Genomic DNA, 20,926 nt, shown 5'->3' on the forward strand with positions numbered 1-20,926 from the left:
AAAATTATATATATATATTATTGCTCCCAAAGCCACTGCCTCAATTTTGGGATTATGCGTTGTCTATTCAGGTATTCCACAGTTGCAAGGTACATCAAGTTGATTGTGGAGATGTAATCCGCTGCTCCTGAGGCTGCTGGGAGAGATTTCCCTTTCTCTTCTTTGTTCGCACAGCTCCTGGGGTTCATCTTTGGATTGGGCCCCGCCTCTGCCTGTAGGTTGCCTGAGGGCGTCTGTTCTTCGCTCAGACAGGACAGGGTTAAATTAGCAGCTGATTAAGGGGCTCTGACACACTCAGGTCTGGGAGAGGGAGGGGTACACAATGTGGGGCGAGCCTGCAGCGGCAGAGGCCGGCGTAAACTTGCAGCAGCCTGAGGGGTGCCGTGTGTTCTCCCAGGGAAGTTGTCCCTGGATCACAGGACCCTGGCAGTGGCGGGCTGCACAGGCTCCCGGGAGGAGAGGTGTGGATAGTGACCTGTGCTTGCACACAGGCTTCTTGGTGGCGGCAGCAGCAGTTTTAGCGTCTCATGCCGGTCTCTGGTGTCCACGCTGTTAGCCGCGGCTCACTCCCAACTCTGGAGCTCGTTTAGGCAGTGCTCTGAATCCTCTCTCCTCAGGCACCGTGAAACAATGGTCTCTTGCCTCTTAGGCAGGTCCAGACTTTTTCCTGGACTCCCTCCTGGTTAGCTGTGGCGCACCAGCCCCCTTCAGGCTGTGTTCACACAGCCAACCCCAGTCCTGTCCCTGGGGTCTGACCTCCGAAGCTGTAGCCTCAGCTCCCAGCCCCCACCCGCCCCAGCAGGTGAGCAGACAAGCCTCTCAGGCTGGTGAGTGCTGGTCAGCACCGTTCCTCTGTGCAGGAATCTCTCCGCTTTGCCCTCTGCACCCCTGTTGCTGCACTCTCCCCCGTGGCTCTGAAGCTTCCCCCCCCCGCCCCCCGCCGTCTCCACCAGTGAAGGGGCTTCCTACTGTGTGGAAACTTTGCCTTCTTCACAGCTCCCTCCCAGAGGTGCAGGTCCCGTCCCTATTCTTTTGTCTCTGTTTTTTTCTTTTTTCTTTTGCCCTACCCAGGTACGTGCCTTTTGGGAGGTCTGAGGTCTTCTGCCAGCATTCAGTAGGTGTTCTGTAGGAGTTGTTCCACATGTAGATGTATTTCTGATGTATTTGTGGGGAGGAGGGTGATCTCCACATCTTACTCTTCCGCCATCTTGAAGGTCTCTCCCCATAATACTGTTAAGCCAAGGACTTACTAAATATTGAGGAAATGGAACCTCAGAAGGCTTCATACTTGCTGCTCTGAACGTTTGACATGGAATCCTCCTTCAACAATATTGGTCCCTAAACCCGAGTCTCTACCTGAGTCCTTCAGAGAAACTTAACTGAGAGGGAAGAGGTGAATAGCAAGGCACTATCAGGTCAGAGAACCATAGTCATAGACAATTACTTTTAACACAATTTCAGCCACTTAACTTGTTCAAGAGGATCTTGGAAGGCTGGCATGTATACCCACAAGTCATTTCCAAGGGAATTGCTGCAAGCAGACACGAACAGCCAAACACTGTTTTGAAACAAATCAGTTCTTTTCTTGGGAAACTATATACTTCATCATATTCTAATTTCTTTAAAAACTGGTCATTACAGACTGAATTATATGTTAACAGTTAGTCATTATCTTCAAATGAAGCTGATCCTAAATATCCCGGATAATCAAGCATGTTTTAGACATGTTTTGTAAAATTCTGATATAATGAACCCTGTAATGTAATCATAATTATACCTAATAAATGTATAAAGGGAAATCATTTTAATATTTTTATTCATCTATTTTGTAATTATTAAGTTTTAAGAATATTATGTTTACCTCTTAAATATGATTAATATTGACCAGGGGAGACAGAGTCAAAGAGTAGATATTTGTTGTTTTAATTTTATTCCTATTTAATTTGTGTCTTTTATAAATTCCAGGAAATTATTTTGAATCAAGTGGTGCTTTATTAATAAATAAATATACTTATTATGTATTTATTATGAATTTAATAGATGAATCATGACAAAGACCTTAGGTTTCTTTAGTTCAGAATTCCTTAAAGACTAAATCCAGCACCACCATAATCTGTTTTATTTCTAAATATAAGTGTACTAGAAGTTTCAGAGTTAATACCCAAGGTTTAGTCAGTATTATTAAGTAACTCCTTCCTAAGAATCAGTTATGACTGGTGTGTGTGAGGCTCCTGATGTACAGTCAAGATTTTAAATCTTGAGAGGAAAAGAACATTTTAGAGCTTTATGTATTAGTCTCGTCCTGGTATTTGTTCTTGCCAGGAATTCTGGTGGAAAACATGGACATAGAAATTGATTTATGTGAAAAAAATAATTTTAATGTCATCTTCTCTTTACTTTCAACATTTTTCTTGAGTATAAAAATTATAGTCACTGTAAATGTTAAAATACAGAAAGTATTAAAAAAATAAAAATCACCTAAAATTATGTCACCACAATGTAACTACTGTTTGTACAATATTTTGGTGTATATTTTTCTTGTCTTTTTCCTCTATTAAAAAGTGTGTGTGTGTGTGTGTTTGTGTGTGTGTAAGGAACGTGTACATAACACATAAAAATTTGGATCATACTTGCAAACAATTTTGTAACCAGCTTTTTTACTTGCTTAATAATATATTGAGAATATTTGTATTTGCTTGCCAAGAGTTGTGAATATTTTTAGAAACTATTCTAAATTTGCTCTTGTTCAGCAAAGAACTATTCATTGAAAGCATTATTTTTAATGGGCACAGAATATTTAAATACTATTGTATATGTAACCAATTGCTTACTGTTGTTCATATAAAGATGACTTAAATAGCACAGCAGTGCTATTCCCCATAAACAGCACAGCAGTGAGAAAGTATCTTTGTACATAGATTTTATATACATTTTCAAGGCTATAGAAATGTATTGCAAAATTCTTTTTCATCAGACTATACAAGAATGCCCTTACCTCCAACCCTGCACATTGCCTATTATCATTTTCTTAGTCCTGCACCCTTTATATGCTTTTTAAAAAGGTTATTTAATGGCTTGATAAAAATGGAGTTATTTTTAGCAAATGGAGAAATTGTCATTAATGATGCAATATATCAGTGTCAAATTAAATTCTTACTGGAAGTAAAGCCATTTATTTAAAGGCTCTGGATGATCTGCTGTAGCTGTACTTCTGTTTTTAGAAATATAAGGGTTACCTTATTTAAAGATTGAGGAGCAGGACGTTGAAATGTGCTTGATGGAGTCAACTAATTGACTTTTTCGTCAGTGGAATTTTTATCCCAACCCTCTGTGTTCTGGGAAACAATGTTGGTTGTTCTCAACATGGGGTCATTTAAGGCCATGGGTTATTTGGTTTAATGGGATTTATATGGTTGGATAGGGAAGGGATTAATTCTTTATGGAACTTTTTTGTTGTAAGGTGGAAGGTAAAAGTTTCACTTAAGAAAATCCATAACTGAGCCATGGTGCCTGTTTGTTTACTTGAAAGCTGTATGTTATCAAGTGGAAGCAAACGCTTTTTCAGACGAATTCATTTGTTCACAAATAGAAACAAAAAGTGGAGAATGTCTTGGTTGGCTTGGGGGAAGCTGCAGGTTTTATTTAAAGTTCGTATTTATTGCTGAGGTGCAAAATTGTTAAATGGCATTTGGATCCAGGGGAAAGATATACTGTAGAAATTACTTTTCAAAGGGGTATTGGAATAGAAGGACAGGAGTTATCTGAGTTCATTTCTAGATGAAATTCTATTCTACTTTTCTTTCTGTCTTTCTTCGATTCAGTTGAACAAACACATGTTGAATGCCCATCCCTCAAGGCAGAGCTGTCCTTTCTCCTTTTCAGATTGATTTGGCAACTTGCTATGCCCAGCTTCAGAGGGCCCACTGTATTTGTTTTCTTGAGCTGTTGTTAAAAAAGTTACCACAAACTAGTGGCTGAAAGCAACAGTTTATTCTCTCATAGTTCTGGAGGCCAGAAGTCTGAAATCAAGGTGTCTGCAAGACCACACGTCCTCCAGGCTGGAGGGAAGAACCCATGCCTTGCCTCTTCCAGCTTCTGGTGACTGCCAACACTCCTTGACTTGTGGCTGCATCACTCCAATCTCTGCCTCAGTGGTCACATTGCCTCCCCTTTTGTCTGTGTCAAATCTCCCTGCCTCCCTTTTACAAGGACACTTGTGATAGCATTTAGGACCCCCTGGGAAGATCTAAGAGAATCTCTCCATCTTCAAGATCCTTAACTTAATCACATCTGCAAAGTGCTTTTTTGCTATATAAGGTAATGCCTATAGGTTTCAGATATTAGGATATAGGTATCTTTTGGGGGCCAAGATTCAGCCTGCGATACCCAGGACCTTAAATAACCTGATCTCATGTACATCCCCCTGTCTGCTCTCTACCAGAACATGAGGCATAGGTCCAGAAACAAAAAATTATTTGCCAAAGTTTTGACCCAACTGGCCTGGGGAGAAGAGTTGACTCCATAATTGAGCTAGCATATCTGGGATAGGTAGTCTGGTAAGCTTTGAAGACCACCTTCTAGACAGCAGATTTAAAGATGCGGGGCAGAGCAGACCAGCAAACAAAGAGCTGCCCTTCCTCGGTTCACCCCAACTGAATGGGTGAGTGGATGGAAAGCCATCTTATTGGGTGATGGGCACATCCTCCTTGAGTATTTGGATCTCCACAGCTGACCTGAGCTCCCTGGTGGTCCTCCCCACTAACGCTTTCAGTCCCTCATCATCTTTAGAAGGAGCTTTTTGCCACTTGTTCTGAAACGAGGTCTTCTAGGGACTCCCTCTCTCTCTCTGGTCCCCTCCCTGCAACCCTGGGAGTTTTTCCTCTGTCACCAATGTAACAGCTAATCCATTTCAGTTGCGTAAGAATTTAGAAACAAGGAGACTATTTAAAAGCCCACTGGCCTCCCTCCAGTAGTCACTCAAGGTGTTTACTCTGGAAAAAGTACCGAGTTCTATATCCATTCTTTGTGTAAATTCTCCTTTACTTCCCGTGTTCCTTAAGAAGGACACTTTCCTGTGGGCTCTGTGGGGTGAGGTAATGTTCTTCCAGGAGACAACTGAACCATGAAGTATCTTGTAAATGAGACCTTAGAAGGCCAGCCAGAGAATTTGAGGAGAGGAGCCTTTGGCATTGCAGTGAAAGCGTTTTGTTTTTTGTTTGCTTTTTGGTTTTTTACCAGTTAGCTGTGGGTGGAGCTTTGAGATCATTGCAAACAGAGTGGCCAGTTCCCCGCTCCCTGACTTTTAAAAGAAGTAACTATTTGTCCTTTTAACTTTTTCTGGAGTCAGTTGGATTGTGACACATACCTCATTTATTCCTGTTTAACAATCAATTACCTGGATCAAACTGCTATTAAACATGACTGGCTGGGCCAATGTTTTCTGGTCTGCAGGTCATAGTTGTACCATCTACATAAAATAAGCCAGTCGCTGCCCCTAATGCCAGACCTGAGGAAGTATTTCTGAGACAATTCAAGGAGCAGTCCCCCTCCCCCCAAATCCTGTTTAAAACTGGGAAAATTCAGGATACTCCAATGTCATTTTTCTGAAATGCCATCTAACTTTTTCAGAAATCCAAAGCTCAGGAAAAGTAAGCAGTGAGGTGAGCTCCTACCTCCACTGTCAACCTCTTTAGAGATTAAGGTCACAATTACCCTCCTCTTTGCATTAGCTCCCGCCAACATCCTTCACATAATTAGACCATTATGATGAAATTAGTATCCAAGGTAGACATGAATATTTTAGTAGTAAGGATAGTAGTGAAATCGGAGAAACATCAGGTACTGAGGACGTCTGCTGTGTGTCCTTTTGATCCTGGGAGAACCGGAGTTAAGCCAATGAAAGATGATACAAGTTGATATAAGCTGTCTTTTAATTTCATTTTTGGTGTGAGCACTTCATATTGCAAGCCCCTTGTTGCTATTCCCTTTACAATAAAACCAAAGGAAATATTGAAAGGGATGGTTGGCAGGAGTGGAAAGATCATAGAACACATAAAGTCCTGCAGAGGAGAGGTGTTTTGCTCACCGGGGAAGCCACCATGTTGTTTCTTCATCCTTCTTTAATGCTAACACTTAGGTCCCTGTAGTTGACTCATCTTATTATAGGTCACTGAACAACACGTCCATGATAGCCTGAGGGGGGTCTGCAGGTCCGTTTTTCTCTGCAGATCTGTTTTACAACATAGAAGGCAGGAATGCACATCACTGCACTAGAAGCTTGCTTTGACACTGCCTTGGGTGGAGGGGCTGTGTTTGTGGACACTGAGAAATGGGCATGGAAAGACACAGAGAGAGGCAGACAAAGAGGAACAGAGAAGCAGAGAGAGAGAGGAAGAGAGACCCAGTCACAGCCATTGTGGGAGACTGAGACATGGGCCAGCCTACTCACAGATGGACTCTCTTCTCCCACTGGCATGGCTTGTCTGCCTTGGCTTTCCATGGGGGGCCTTGGTACTGACGAATAGAGGGCTGCTTCCTGCCTCAGTCTGGGCTGGTTAGAATGCCCTTCATGCTTTGATCAGTTTTTAGCCTGGTCAGTAATAAATATTGGATGAGTTCCTCCTTCAAACACCTGTGGTTGCCATTGTGAAGAAACTATCTTGAAACGTGACCTAATGTGCTCTTCGTCTGCTTTAAATTATTTGGGACTAAAGATTCATGCGTCTGCCTATCTGTGTGATTTCAACTTTTTTTTTTCCTTTTTGAAATTTGCATTATTTTTTATTTAGACAAGCAGCACATGAATGCAGGAATATATTCCCATAATAAAAAAGTCCAGGACAGAGATAACATGAAAGATATCTTGACTTTCAGCCCCAAGCTTTGTTCCCTCCCCAGAAGTAAGCAGAGTCATAAATTTGCAAGGTTCTTTCCAAACTTTTTAATAATGTATTTATATGCATGAATATTTACCTAGAAAAATATATAGTTTTGCCTTGTGTGTGTGTGTGTGTTTACTACACAGTTCATGTCATTCTGTGGCTGTGTATTTAGGTAAATGGTGTCACACTGTTCCTATTCCATATTACTACATGGCTTGCTGCAAAAACGTGGTTTTCATTTAATGGTATGTGTTAGAGACTTTTCAAGTTCAGCTTCACATCACCTTGTAATGTGTACATGTATTAGACTTTGCTCCTTAGTGAATCACATTGATTGTTTTCAGTGTGGAAACATCCCAAATTATTCTTTCAGTAACTTTCTGGAATAGATTGGTTTATATTTTAGCAGAGGTTTTTCTCTGTGAGAATAAGCTCTAGGGTTGGTTGGTTGGTTGGTTGGTTGGTTGGTTGGTTTCTTATTAACCTTTGTGGTGTCATTGTCAGAGTCTGACAAGACACTTGTGAAATGAGTTGGGTAGTAGCTTTATTTTATTTTATTATTTTATTTTATTTTTTTATGTCCTAGAAAAATGTAGGTACACAGGAGTTACCTTTTCCTAGAAGATTTGGTAGAACTCACCTGTAAAATCATCTGGGCCTAATCTTTTACTATTTTTTCAATTTCTCCCAAGATTACTGGTCTGTTTAAGCGTTCTGCTCATTTGTTGAGCCAAATTTATTTTAACTTTGAAAAACATCCACTTGAAGTTTTCAAATATTTTGGTTAAAGTTATACATAGTATCTCTTACGGTGTTCACCTTCTCTCTGTATTTACACTCCACCTTTCATCATGGATATTGTGAGTTTATGGTTCTTCCTCATCCTCCTTCCTACCCCAACTCTCTCTCGTCTCTCTCCCCAACACCTGCCAAATTTTATCTAGTATATGCATATTCAGAAAATAATTAACTTTTCCCAGTCATTATTTTATTATTTGGGGTTAGGTTTTAATGTATATGTAGTACTCCCATCTTTCATTTCTAAGAAGTTTATAATTTCTGCTTTGACTATTCTGCTCAAATCAAGAATTATTTAGAAGTGTGTATGTTTATGTTTAATTCCTATGTGTGTAGGTTTTACACACTCTCTGTCATTAATTTATAAGTTGGCCTAGTCATGGTCAGTAAGCATGGCCACTGTAATTTCTGACTCTTGAAAAGTACTGAGATTTTCTCTGTGGCCTAATCATGATCAGATTTTGAGATTGTTATATGTGTTTGGGGAAGGCGGGTACAAAGAGAGAATGAAGGAAAGATATATGTGTGTGGGGGGGGCTAAACTCATTAAGTAATATATTTAAATTATGTTAACTTGAGTCATTTAAATTGTTTTGGTTAAATTTGTGTGATTTTCAAATCCTCAGTATTCTTCCGTTAATTTCTGAGAATCATTATCTCCTAATATGTTTGTGACTTTGCCTGTTTCTCTTTGTATTTTCAGTTTTTCAATCTATGTTTTGATGCTGTGTGGTCACATATCTAATGTTAATGACTTGAAAAATTTTGATCACCCCTTCTCTTAATATGACATATCACTGTCTCTTGCTTTTTTCCTTGAAGTCTATTTTGTCTAACATTATTAGTGTTACATCTAACATTATTAGTGTTACATCTGGTCTTTTCCCAGCGTGTGCCTATTATATCTTCTTTTCATCCCTTCATTTTCAAACTTCCTATATAATTTTTATTTTATAAATATTTCTGGTAAACAACTATAATGTTACCTAATTTGAAAGCCTCTGTCTTTTATAAATGGATTTAGCCAAATCATATTTATTACAGTTAGTAATACATTTACTTTCTGTTTTCCAGTTATTGTGTGTTCTTCCTTTTTCCCTCTCCCTTCCCACATCTTTTATCTGTTTCCTTTTTAAAGGAGGCTCACATTTCTTCGTTCTATTTTTTCCCTCATTTATTTGCAAGTTATACTTTCCATTTAAAATTTTCTATTAGGAAAATTCTTAAATTTTTAACACTCATAATTGATCTTCTATTTTTCTGCCAATATCTAGAGTTTTAACTACCTATATTGCACTCCCTAAAATGTTTTTTACCTCCCTTTGTTCCATATTTCCTTGCCTCCAGCACCTACCTGTGTTGATATAATCTGGAATTTGGATGCTAGATTGTAATTTCTATATCTTCTTTTTGTATAATACATAAGACTTAAGAGTAAAATTTGTCTCTTTTTTAAACTTTTTTCTTCTTTCTTTCTTCCCTTCTTTCTTCCTTCCTTTCTCCTTCCTTTCCCCTTCCTTCCTGCCAGCCTTACTTCCCATATCTCTTATTTTTCTATATTTCTTTTTCTTCTTGACAGAATATATAATACATTAACTCTTTCAGAGTAGGTTATTAAACCCTTTTGATACCTTGAAAGTCTATAAATATATCTTCTCCTAACAATTAAACCATTATTCCATTGGTCACAGAGTTTCTAGTCCGCAGTTACTTTCCCTCAAAACTTTGCAGTTATTGCTCTGCTGTTTTCTCATGTGTAATACTCTGATGTTGTGCCTGATTTCATGCTGATTGCCATTCAATTCTAAATTGTCTTCTCTCTATGCATCTCTGAGAAATTTCATAACTTCTCTTCATATTGCTTGTTCTTAGTCACCTCAAGAAATGTTTAGGTGTGTGTATCTTTTTCCCCCATTTATACCTACTGCATCACTGGATTTTTTCACACTGAGAGCACAAATATTCAGATTTCAGAAATGTTTTTCTACTATTCCTTTAATTGTTCCCATTTTTCCATTGGCTTTACTTTCTCTTCTTCTAATAGAAGACATCCTTCTATAAGGTGGTTTTTGAATCTTCTGTTTCCATTTTCCATCTCTCTTAATTTTTCAGTCATGCTTTCTGTTTCTTTTTGTGTTGTATTCTGTGATAATTCCTTGGCTCAGCACTTCATATGAATTCTCTTTACAGTGCAGGTCACCTATTTATTAGGAGTTTGACTACAACAATCTTTTTAAAATTTCTAGAATCTGTAGTTAATTGTGTTTTGGGAAGAGAATGCACTCTTTCCTCCCTCTGAGGATATCAGCCATCCTTAAGTCAAAGTCAGATTCTGTTTGTCCTGTTAACTCTGTTTTCTTGGGTGTAAGTTCTTCTATTTACTGTGTTTGGTGTCTGCCTTCCCTGTTCTTTGCATTGCTCAAATATTTGGTAATTCTTATTGGTGATTCTTTTCATTTAAGATGCCCTGTTTATAGCTATTGCATGCACACCATGGTGCAGGATGCTAAGAAGGGTGGGTAAAATGAACATCCAGTTCTTCCTAAGTGTAGGCAGCCACTCTGGACAATGCCAGTCTCCCTTCAATGTCATACTCACTGCCTATGCTACAAAGCAGACATTCTGTTGTTCACTGCATGGCCCAAGGGAGGAGGGGGTGAGAGAGGGCTAAAGACAGGACCAAGAGAAATAAAAATTACAGCTACTCCTACTTGATTCTACAACCCCATCACCTGTCAACTCCCCCTGGCCGTGAGTTCACCTTGTAGTGGAGGCTTGTAGAACCTCTTGCTCTTTACAGCAGTCCTCTGCTATATGTAGGTTGAGGTGTGTGGTTTCTTTCTTTTATCTGATGACATCAGATTTTATATATACATAATTATTTTATAGGATTTGAAGAGGAAGGGGGAAGCTTCCCAAACAATCACCAAATGATCACCAAACAACCAGGAGAAGGGAATTCAGGGTCAGATGAAGGGAAGAAGAAAAAAAAAAAGACAATTTATGGACTTAGTCCATGTGTATGAAGAAAAGCTTTTGTAAACACGTAAATATAAAATGATTGACCTTTGATCTTCACTTGTTTTTTAATTGTGTTCACTAATGAGATACCCTTTTTCATTTTCAGGTCTTAAATATAATCATGGCCAAACCTTATGAATTTAATTGGCAGAAGGAAGTTCCTTCGTTTTTGCAAGAAGGAGCAGTTTTTGACAGATATGAAGAGGTAAAGAAGCATTATTAATCGTTTCTCTCAAAACATTCTTCTAATTATTTCATTTTAATCACAGTATTGAGTAAATAGTCTTTGACATAAGTAAGAATATCCTGGAGATTTATAAGTTGGAATATTTGGAAAGAGTCAAAGTTATGAGATATAATAATAATGATAATAATACTATAATTTACTGAGCACTCTCCCTGTGCCAGATATAGTAATAATGATGATACTATAAATTATTATGTGCTTACTGTGTGCCAGACAACTTTCTAAGCACTTCCTGTGTTTTATTTGTTCAATTCCTTATAATAACCTTATAAGATTGTTTCCATTATTATGCTTGTTTTACAGATGAGTGTCACGGAGTAATAGTTTTTGCTTAACGAAGTGCTTCTGTCAGGCTTTCCTCATAACACTTTCTATTTGTCATAAATGTAGTAGTGATTGGATTTTGTGCTGGTCACGTGCATTGCTCGTCTCATTTATACACATCAGCTTGACCAAAGCTTTGCATGCCTCTGCTTCTATTATTTATTGCTTGTGCCCTTGCAAGGTGGTGATGGCTCCAGGCTTTCTAGAAACCAGGGGCTTGGGGCCACCAGTCTGTTCAGAAGGTTTAGGACGGAGAGTGGAAGCCTCCTTTGCATTGTTAACATGTTGTTTTTCTTAGAGTTTACTTGAATTTGAGGTGACTTGTGGAGGGGTGTGTGATGATACTGTGTTGCCTCTAAGGCAAAGTAAGATGCAAAACTTGTTCAGACTTCATGCAGAGTCAGAGTTGGTTCCCTTCAAAATCAGTGGAATGTATGTGGCTCATCGTGGTGGCCTCCCAGGGGTTCAGATCATCAGGCCTTTTCGTGAGGTCTGTGGGCTGACACAACTCACTTACTGGTTGACTTGGTTTTTCCAAAATATGTATCATAATACTCTGTAGATTTATACCATAGTTGTTTTGTGTAAACAGAATTGAGAAAGGCAAAGGATGGACCCAAATGTAGTCAGTATTCTTCATATTGAATTAAAGTATTGTGGTGACAGCTATCTATACTACTGAAACTTTATTGCTTCCCTGAAAGAACAGCATTCTGCTATAAGAAGAAACAAAACAATTTTCTACCACCTGGAGGCAACCACTGTTAACTCTTTTGCAGTTTTCTTCTAGTCTTTTTTCTAATTGTTTTTCCTCTTCCATAGTTGTCATCATAGAGTAATCTTGAAAATACAAATCAGAACCTCTTCTTCCTCTATTTAAATGCTTCCATGACTCCCTCTTATAGGATAAAGATGACTCATCAGAATGAAATACAAGGTCTTCCATAATTTGTCTCCTGCCTAATTCTACAACCTCATTTCCCACCAGTTTTCTACAAACACTCTCTGCTTTAACCCTAAGAATACGCTTAAAATTCCCCCAATAAACTATTCTATTTCATGCTTTGTGCTTACTGCTGCCTTTTCCTGAAAGGCACTTATCCTTCCTTGTTTGACTGGAAAACTCCTATTTATCCTTCAGAACCCAGATGAGAAATCTTTACTCTTTGATATCTCCCTTGACCCATTTGATAAGAATTGATCACTCGTTTGTGCTACCACTAAACTACCCTTGCACATAATACACTGCACTCACATTTCATTTAATGTTTTTGTCTTTCCTAGTATACTCTGAGTTTCTTGAGGTCAAGGACCGTATTTTACTTATCTTTTTCTCTCCAGGGACTAGCAGAATGCCTACAATTGCCAAATTCACTGTAAATATCTAGTATCAAAAGGGATTTTTAAAGGACATGGAAGCAACCTAAGTGTCCATCGACAGATGAATGGATAAAGAAGATGTGGCACATATATACAATGGAATATTACTCAGCCATAAAAGAAACAAAATTGAGTTATTTGTAGCGAGGTGGATAGACCTAGAGTCTGTCATACAGAGTGAAGTAAATCAGAAAGAGAAAAATAAATACCATATGCTAACACATATATATGGAATAAAAGAAAATGGTTCTGAAGAAGGGGGAGGACAGGAATAAAGACGCAGACGTAGAGAATGGAATTGAGGACGGGGGAGGGGGAAGGGTAAGCTGGGATGAAGTGAGAGAGTGGCATGGACATATATACACTACCAAATGTAAATAGATAGCTAGTGGGAAGCAGCCACATAGCACAGGGAGATCAGCTCCGTGCTTTGTGACCACCTAGAGGGGTGGGATAGAGAGGATGGGAGCGAGATGCAAGAGGGAGGAGATATGGGGATATATGTATAACTGATTCACCTTGTTATAAAACAGAAACTAACACACCATAGTAAAGCAATTATACTCAAATAAAGATGTTGTTAAAAAAAAAGGGGGATTTTAGATACAATTGATTCCAACTAAGTTTGGTTTTATTATAGTTTGTTCATTTTCTTGATAATTGAAATGGTGAGAGGTCCTTGAGACCTGTGTGGAAAGCTGTACTTCAACACATTCAAAATATTAGAGTAAATCCTATCTAATTTTCATCTTTTAAATTAAAAATTATCGATATCAACAATTTGAGAGTTCAAGCCGAATGCAATTAGGTGCACTTGACTACTTTTGTCCACTTTACACAACTTGGCAAGAAGGCCAACGGCTAATTTAGAGACATTTCCAAGCCTTTTCTCCCAGGTAACTCAGGTCTGGGTTGAGTACCAGCGCCACCATGATGATGGCCATTGCCCTTCATTATAAGCTGGCGAGTGACATCTCTCCCTGAATCTGCTAGAGTATCCCAAAATATTTGTGGTTTTCTGAGGCAGTTTCCCAGGCTCTGGAAATCTATAGGATAATTAAAAAATACTTCCTGGCTTCCAGTTCCTCAGAGAAGGTCATTTTGAAGAGATTAAATGTAATCACTGGCTGAGTATCTCTTCTGCTGTCATATAAGCAGAAACCAGTTAGAGAAAGAGTACTATTTTTTGATAAAGTGAAATGTGATTTGATGAACTAGAAGTTTATCATCATTGAATCATTTTTATTTCTCATGATTTTTTTGGTTATTAATCATCATAACTCACTTATATTTAGAAAATACTGATGACTTGCACTTCTAAAGGCATTTACTTTTCTTCCAGGTGCCTCTGAAAATGAGGTAAAGCTAGGAAAGAAATCTTAACAAGTATTAAATACAATCTCGCTAAGCTTTCAACTTTCTTAAGTGCTATTTTACTAGGATTATAAGCAAAAAATTTTCAGCTTCATAAAGTAAATAATGCCTCTTCATAAAACATATCAAACTGGTGTTGACCTTAAAAATAAAAGTTATTTTATCAGCAAAAATGTGTTTATTTAGGAATAGCAGAGGAGTTGCAATTCAGGACAAGCAAGCTATAGCAAAAGCCATAGTCAAGTCCATAGAACAAAGGAGGGGAATATTATTGTAGAGAGAGAAAGGAGGAGGTCAGGAGGGGTTGTTCTGAACAAAAATCCATTGGAGAAAAGTGTGAGTTCAGGGAGCTGGCGGGTTACTCAGGGGCTGAGTTGCTGGGCTAGTCAGTATCTTGTGGGAGATGCCACGCACATCTTTTCCTTTTGGGGGCCTGTAATTCATGATTCTTTCCTATTGATGATTCTTCTCTGGGGTCTGTAACTGACAATTCTTCCCATAGTTGATGTCCAGTGGTACCTTGTGAGAGCTTCTCCTTCTGGCCTCCTGACTCCATTTTAGTAAGGTTTCCCTTTATTAATTTTCAAACCAGAAAGCCAAATAGTGTTTCAAATGGGGCTGTAGCCAGTTGTTCTTATTACAGCTGACCTTTGAATAACACAGGTTTCAACTGCATGGTCCACTCTTATATGGATTTTTTTCAATAAATACCTATCACAGTACCACACAATCCGCAGTTGGCTGAATCGGGGGATGCGGAACCACGGATATGGAGGGTTGACTGTAAAAGATATATTCATATTTTCAACTGCACTGGGGTTGGCAGCCCTAAAACCTCACGTTGTTCAAGGCTCAACTGTATTTCCCTATTCTGTAAGATTTAGTTCTTTAGAGTCACGGCCATTAAAATTTTCAAGGCACCAAATATAAACAGAGAAGGTTTGTTTCTACAGTTTTTTTCATGAACAGCAGGGAGAAATGACAGCTGACAGCAAGTGGGAGGAACAGGAATTAGAGAAAACACAACCTGATCATCCCAAAAGTGCCACGGCAAAGGGACCATTTGTGAAGGGGCATAAACGCCTTCAGCACCATATGGCAACTAACATTATCATGACGGTCTGAAGGATCGGGCAAACATTAAATTGTGTTCCACGTATTGGTTTAAAGAAGGCAGGGAAGTGTTTTAATCAGTGGGTGAGCATTCACTAGGTCAGAAAAAAATAGCATTTACTAACCACTGTTTTAAAAATATGTATTATTTTGCCAATAAATGCAACTAGTGCAACTGTATTTAAGCATTATTTTATTATTTCTGCTGAGGGATTTCTTCTGAGGTAGCCCAAAATTTCAGGAACTGCAGCCTGCATTGTAGCCTCTGATTGTATTCTCCTGCCACTTCAAAAGCTGTTTTTATCTAACTTTACTTGACTTTTAAGTTACTTACATGAAAAATATATTTCGTTTCCTAAGTGGTACAAGTGGTGTAAAAGTCTTTAGACATTTTTCTATCACAGAGGAGAGAAACAGCAGTGCTTTTTAAAACCCATGCAGCCCAAATATCTCTAACTCAACTGGCATCCTGACTTGCCTTTCATGTCTTTATTTTTTTTAACATCTTTATTGGGGTATAATTGCTTTACAATGGTGTGTTAGTTTCTGCTTTATAACAAAGTGAATCAGTTATACATATACATATGTTCCCATATCTCTTGCCTCTTGCGTCTCCCTCCCTCCCACCCTCCCTATCCCACCCCTCCAGGAGGTCACAAAGCACTGAGCTGATCTCCCTGTGCTATGCGGCTGCTTCCCACTAGCTATCTACCTTACGTTTGGTAGTGTATACATGTCCATGCCTCTCTCTCGCTTTGTCACAGCTCACCCTTCCCCCTCCCCATATCCTCAAGTCCGTTCTCTAGTAGGTCTGTGTCTTTATTCCTGTCTTACCCCTAGGTTCTTCATGACATTTTTTTTCTTAAATTCCATATATATGTGTTAGCATATGGTATTTGTCTTTCTCTTTCATGTCCTTATTAAAGGGCTGAAGACCCCATCTCCTGGCTATTCAGGGCTCACCCCAGCCTTTCCTAGAATTCCTAGGTGCCTACGGCCGACTTGTGATCACTCAGCTCCTCAATGCCTTCTTACCTCTCTGTTCCCAGGACTGTTCCCTGCTCTAATTTCTCTCCCTAAACCCATTATATCACTGAACCTCAGGAACAAGGATGTTGTGTGAAATAGGTTTTTATTAAAAATTTGGTGGTAGCAGAGGAGAATTACAGCATGCAGTAGGAGACAATAGGTATCATGAAGAATAAATTTCAGAGGTCAGCAGGGCAACAGGTGGCTCTCTCATTGCCTTCTTTTTTGCCCCACTCTTCCACCAAGAAGCATTTTCCTGTTTCTTTTCTTTTTTGATCTCTCCCTCAGAATCTTTTTCTAATACACCCTTTTCCTTTTTCCCAGATGCCTCTTATTCCAATTAGAAACAAACAAAAAAAAAACAACAAAAAAACCAACTCCCTCTCAAACCAAGGAGGAAAATGGGAAATTCTGGTCCCTTCTCATCCTGAGAAGTGTGGTTCCTTGTCCAGCTGAAACTCTCCCATCCAGACTCTCCTGAGACCTCTGCTTTTGCGTAACTTTGAAGGGCAATGGATATACTTAAACACACAAAAATTTTAAAGACCTTTCTCCCTTGAAAGAAAAGTGGTCTGTCATCCTTCTAGAGAAGTGGTCACCAGCAGAACTTTGCAGTGATGGACGTGGTCTGTATCTGGGCTGCCTCTTACCACATGTGAAGAGGGTTGTGATGCACAGTTGGTAATCTCAGGGCTTTGTCCCCAACCTGTGCACAAAATCTAGACTGCACTTATTTTTCTTAGAGTGCAAGAGTTTCTCTTTAGCAAAATTAATTCAGTTTGGCATTTGGAAAACAAACAAACAAAACAACAACAACAGCCAAAGTGGCCAGTGAGACTGAGGAACTGAGGTTTTATCTTAATTAATTTTAATGAAAGCTTACATAACAACATGTGGCTGGTGGCTCTCTTATTGGACAGCACAGTTTTCTAGACAATTAGCTTAAATTACAACCAGATTTTAAAATACCATCCTCTTTCCCCAGCACGCAGAAAGAGCTCTCAGTTTGCTTAACTGGGATCTGCAGTTTCATCAGCCACGTCTTCTTAGTGGCAGCCAGAGCAGAGATTTGAATGTTTTATAGCTGACTTCCCTCCCCCACCACCCCACATCCCAAATCCCAGCTTGGGTTGGGCTGCCCCTTTTCCTCACCTGTGGGATTTTGTATCTGAGGCAGGCTGCCGGGTTGGAGTGTCCTTTTCTGGAGAAGCCTTGGTCTTTATTACTAACCCCTCCCACTCACCATCCCCAAAACCCTCCCCTGCACACACACAGAAACGGAGCCCCTTGATGCTCACAACTGCTGCCAGGAAAACAGAAACAGTTATGGTAGCTGCCAATCCCAGAGAAATATGGAAGTACAGCATCAATAAAAGCTGAAGTGAAGCCAAGTGGGACAGGCCGAATTTGGCCTCTTTCCAAGGTAGCTCTGAAACCAAACTGTAGGGCACTCAGTGAAGCTCCAAAAGGCCCAGGCACCCTACATACCCCAGGCTGCACATCGGTGAAGCAAATAATTTAACAAGTGTAATTTGCAAAAAACTAAAAACACATCCTCATAGAAAGTATTTTGACTGAAAGATTTATTTAGCTCCTCAGTGAGGATACCAGCAGGATGATAAGTCTAGTTATAAGAGCACTGGAGGAAAAGAGGAAAGGAAAGCTGCAACAAGCTTTGTCAGTTAGATACAAAACGGGTTACTGCCCTGGAGGGGCATATGAAACCATAACCCCTGAGGCTGTCTTTTCTACCAGACACAAATCACATGCATCCCTTACAGAACAAAAAACGGCTGCAACTTATCTAGTTAACTTCGGAAAATCTGGGCCCTAAACTACAGTAAATAATAAGTCAAACAAAGGGGCATTCTTCTAGAGAAATAAATCATCCTTGGGTGGGTCTCTAGACAGCGTTCCTGTATAACATGGAAAGGACACATAGCCATCTTTTTATCTCATTCCCAGTTTTGGGTGATTTAAACTCAATTGCACCCACAGAGTTAGGATATCCAGCTCAAAAAGTAGAAAGTGGAATTGTAGCACATTATTTGTATTTACAGTGAAAGATTCTTACAGGGTCGTCATAATGATAACAATTCTGATCATATTTATTAGTCTTTCAATGTTTAGAGTCAACCTAATGGTAGACAAAATATTTAATTATTATTGACAAAACAGAATGAAAAATCTATTCACTTTGTCAGTGCAAAGTAAGGGTACAGCCAAATCTTGGAAAGGAGAACTAGTTGGAGACACAGAGGAAAAACCAGAGGCTTAATATTCTCAATGAGAGGAAATGTTGATAGTTAGTTGACGGTGCATGAAATAGAGGCTTCTGTCTATTTTTAAAGCCAATCACAAAACCAAAAAGAATGTGATTTCACATTTGGAAGGGAGAGGAGGGAAAGTAGGGAAATGAGTTAAATTGAGTTCCATTTCTGAGTTGTTATCCTAAGGAACCTATCAATATTCCTACGTGTGCCTGGTGGATAATTAGTTCAGTTATTCACTGTCTTGCCATGAGTCCTGCTTTCTTCAAGCTCCAGTCCCTACTAGAATTAGACATTTAAAACAAAACAAAGAATGTGTTATATCACTTTATTGTCCACCAAATTACATCCAGATGTCTTGGTTTGATACTGCAGGCCCTCAGCATGTGGCCCCAGATGTCCTACCACCCTCACCCCCGTGCTTTCCCCCCCACAGTCACATTGCAATGAGGAAGGTGGTAGATTGTACCCCTTGTGGGGTGAGGAGACCAAGGTGGGCAGTGGGTCCAGGGGACTGACGGAGAAGGCCTCAGAGAGCAAGCCCCCTTCGGTCTGCATATTGGTGGGTGAGTCCATTAGCGGATCAAAGGGCAGCTAAGATGAGGGGACAGTCGAGCTCCTGCAAGGGCATGGGCGTGGGATGGGGGCGTGGCTTGTCTGTCTAGGGTAGGAGGGCAGGTGGTGAAGGCAGGAGCTGCAGCTGCAGAGATGAGCAGTGTCCCACCATAAATGCTTTACTTTCCAGCCCAAGCATTGGCACTAGATCCTGAAGGCTCTAGGGACCCTTCGATGGATATTTTTTAGCAGGAAAGAGTGAGGTCTGAATATGACTGGAAAGTGGGTCTGGCTGATTAATTGTATCTGGGAGGGTAGAGGTGGGATTGAATGGCTGGATAGACAGTCATTCAGACACATGGGAAATAAGAGGAGGGGTGGAAGATGGAAATGAATTAGAGGATTTTCTAACCTGGTGGATGTAGAAGGTGAGGGAGAGTAAGAAGTGTAAAACAAGGTTGGGATTTCCAGCCCAGGAAGCTGGGTGGGCTCTGATGCTAGCACAGAGAATGTCAGAGAAGGGGTAGTTTATGGATGTGCTCATGTGGTTCTTCTTCATGAAATGAACGGTACTTATCACTGTATGTTCTGTTGTACCCCAGAAGCATTTTGCATATACAGAAATCACATAAGTTTTAGTTTAAAATAAACTGCACAAAAAGAGAATTGACAAACATAGTAAACTACCCAAGAGGTTGAACAAATGGATGCATTTTGTTCCTTCCTCCGTCCTCCACTCCCAGGGGTGCTGTTGGCATCCTGGCTGGAGTAGGCGTCGTGAGCAAGGGCATGGTATGAACAGAAGTCTGAGAAGTAGGCAGAAGCCTCATTGCATACACAGCAGTTCTGAAAGTGTGGTCCCCAAACCAGCATCATCAGCATCACCTAGAACTTTATCAGAAATGCACATTCTCAGCCCATCTCATAGATGAATCAGAAACTCCGGGAATGGGCCCAGCAGTGTATGTTTTAACTAGTCCTCTAGGAGACTTGGACGCACATCTGAGTATGAGGCTCAGTGGTCATAGGACCGGGATGGGGAGCTTGGATTTCTTTCTGAGTGTTATGGGAAGCCATTTTCAACAGGGACTGACGTGATCTGGTTTATGTTCTGGTGACAGTTACTTTGGTAGCTGTGTGGAGAATGGATTTGTAAGCGGCGGGGTGCAAAGTGCACACCAGAGGTACAGAGTACGGTTAGAGAACACCAGAAGTTTAATTTAAGGAAGGTGAGCTGGAATCTTAGCCCTTCCTTTTACTTGGTGTATCTCTACAGGCAATTTTCTTAATATCTCTGTGCTAGAAAAGGGGAGCTAGGAAGGCAGGTGGGTCTGAAGAGTATGTATTATATTTCAGCTAAGGATCCTATGATTCTACACCTACCCGCCTTCAGTTACCTCTCTCTTCATCATCATCTTGCGACCTCTTCCTCATATGGTAAGAAAGGTGTGGCCAGAGCCTGAGCACTTAATCACTTAATCACGCTGAAACAATCCGGAGCTGCAAGAGCTAGTATCAGCCGGGGTTTTGCAAGAACGCCCGGACCTGTTCCTTCCTCTAGACCCTCCTTTGAAATAACAGTGCTAATAACATTATCTGCGCTCTCAGACCCCCCAAAGCTTAGAGACCATTGTCATCCAAGCAGGAAGTGTTTAAGGAAAGGTCTGTATGGTTTGCAAAATTCTGGGAAGTAAGTGCACTTGAAGACAAAAGACTGATTTGAGCCTTGACCCTGACATTTACAAGTTATGACCTTGGGCAAGTCCTTTCACCTGCCTTAGTGAGCTTAGTGGGCTTCTAGGGGCAGAAAATTGTGGGACGGTAAATACATGGTGAAACTAATGGAACATCAGGGTTATTTTAAGTAAGGTTTGTGCAGACACATCTTGGTGCTGACTTTCTTCTTCATGGCCACAAAACACCCTGGAGGGGGG

At 40.0% G+C, this 20,926-nt stretch overlaps 1 protein-coding gene across 3 annotated transcripts in view; it reads left to right on the forward strand.

The window, feature by feature from the left end:
• The window catches only part of PLCB4 (phospholipase C beta 4), a 418,294-nt gene that overhangs the window by 250,604 nt on the left and 146,764 nt on the right, over nt 1-20,926 (forward strand). For 2 of the 3 annotated variants that reach the window (XM_060122522.1, XM_060122523.1), the window contains one exon: nt 10,807-10,905. In XM_060122522.1, the coding sequence (XP_059978505.1) occupies nt 10,822-10,905 (84 nt within the window). In that variant the 5' untranslated portion in view covers nt 10,807-10,821. Of the gene's footprint in view, nt 1-10,705; nt 10,726-10,806; nt 10,906-20,926 lie in introns of those variants that run through there. The other variant, XM_060122521.1, reaches the window with a different exon arrangement.

Source organism: Lagenorhynchus albirostris, chromosome 15 (genome assembly GCF_949774975.1).
Source record: "Lagenorhynchus albirostris chromosome 15, mLagAlb1.1, whole genome shotgun sequence".
In the NCBI taxonomy this organism is placed as follows: domain Eukaryota; kingdom Metazoa; phylum Chordata; class Mammalia; order Artiodactyla; family Delphinidae; genus Lagenorhynchus; species Lagenorhynchus albirostris.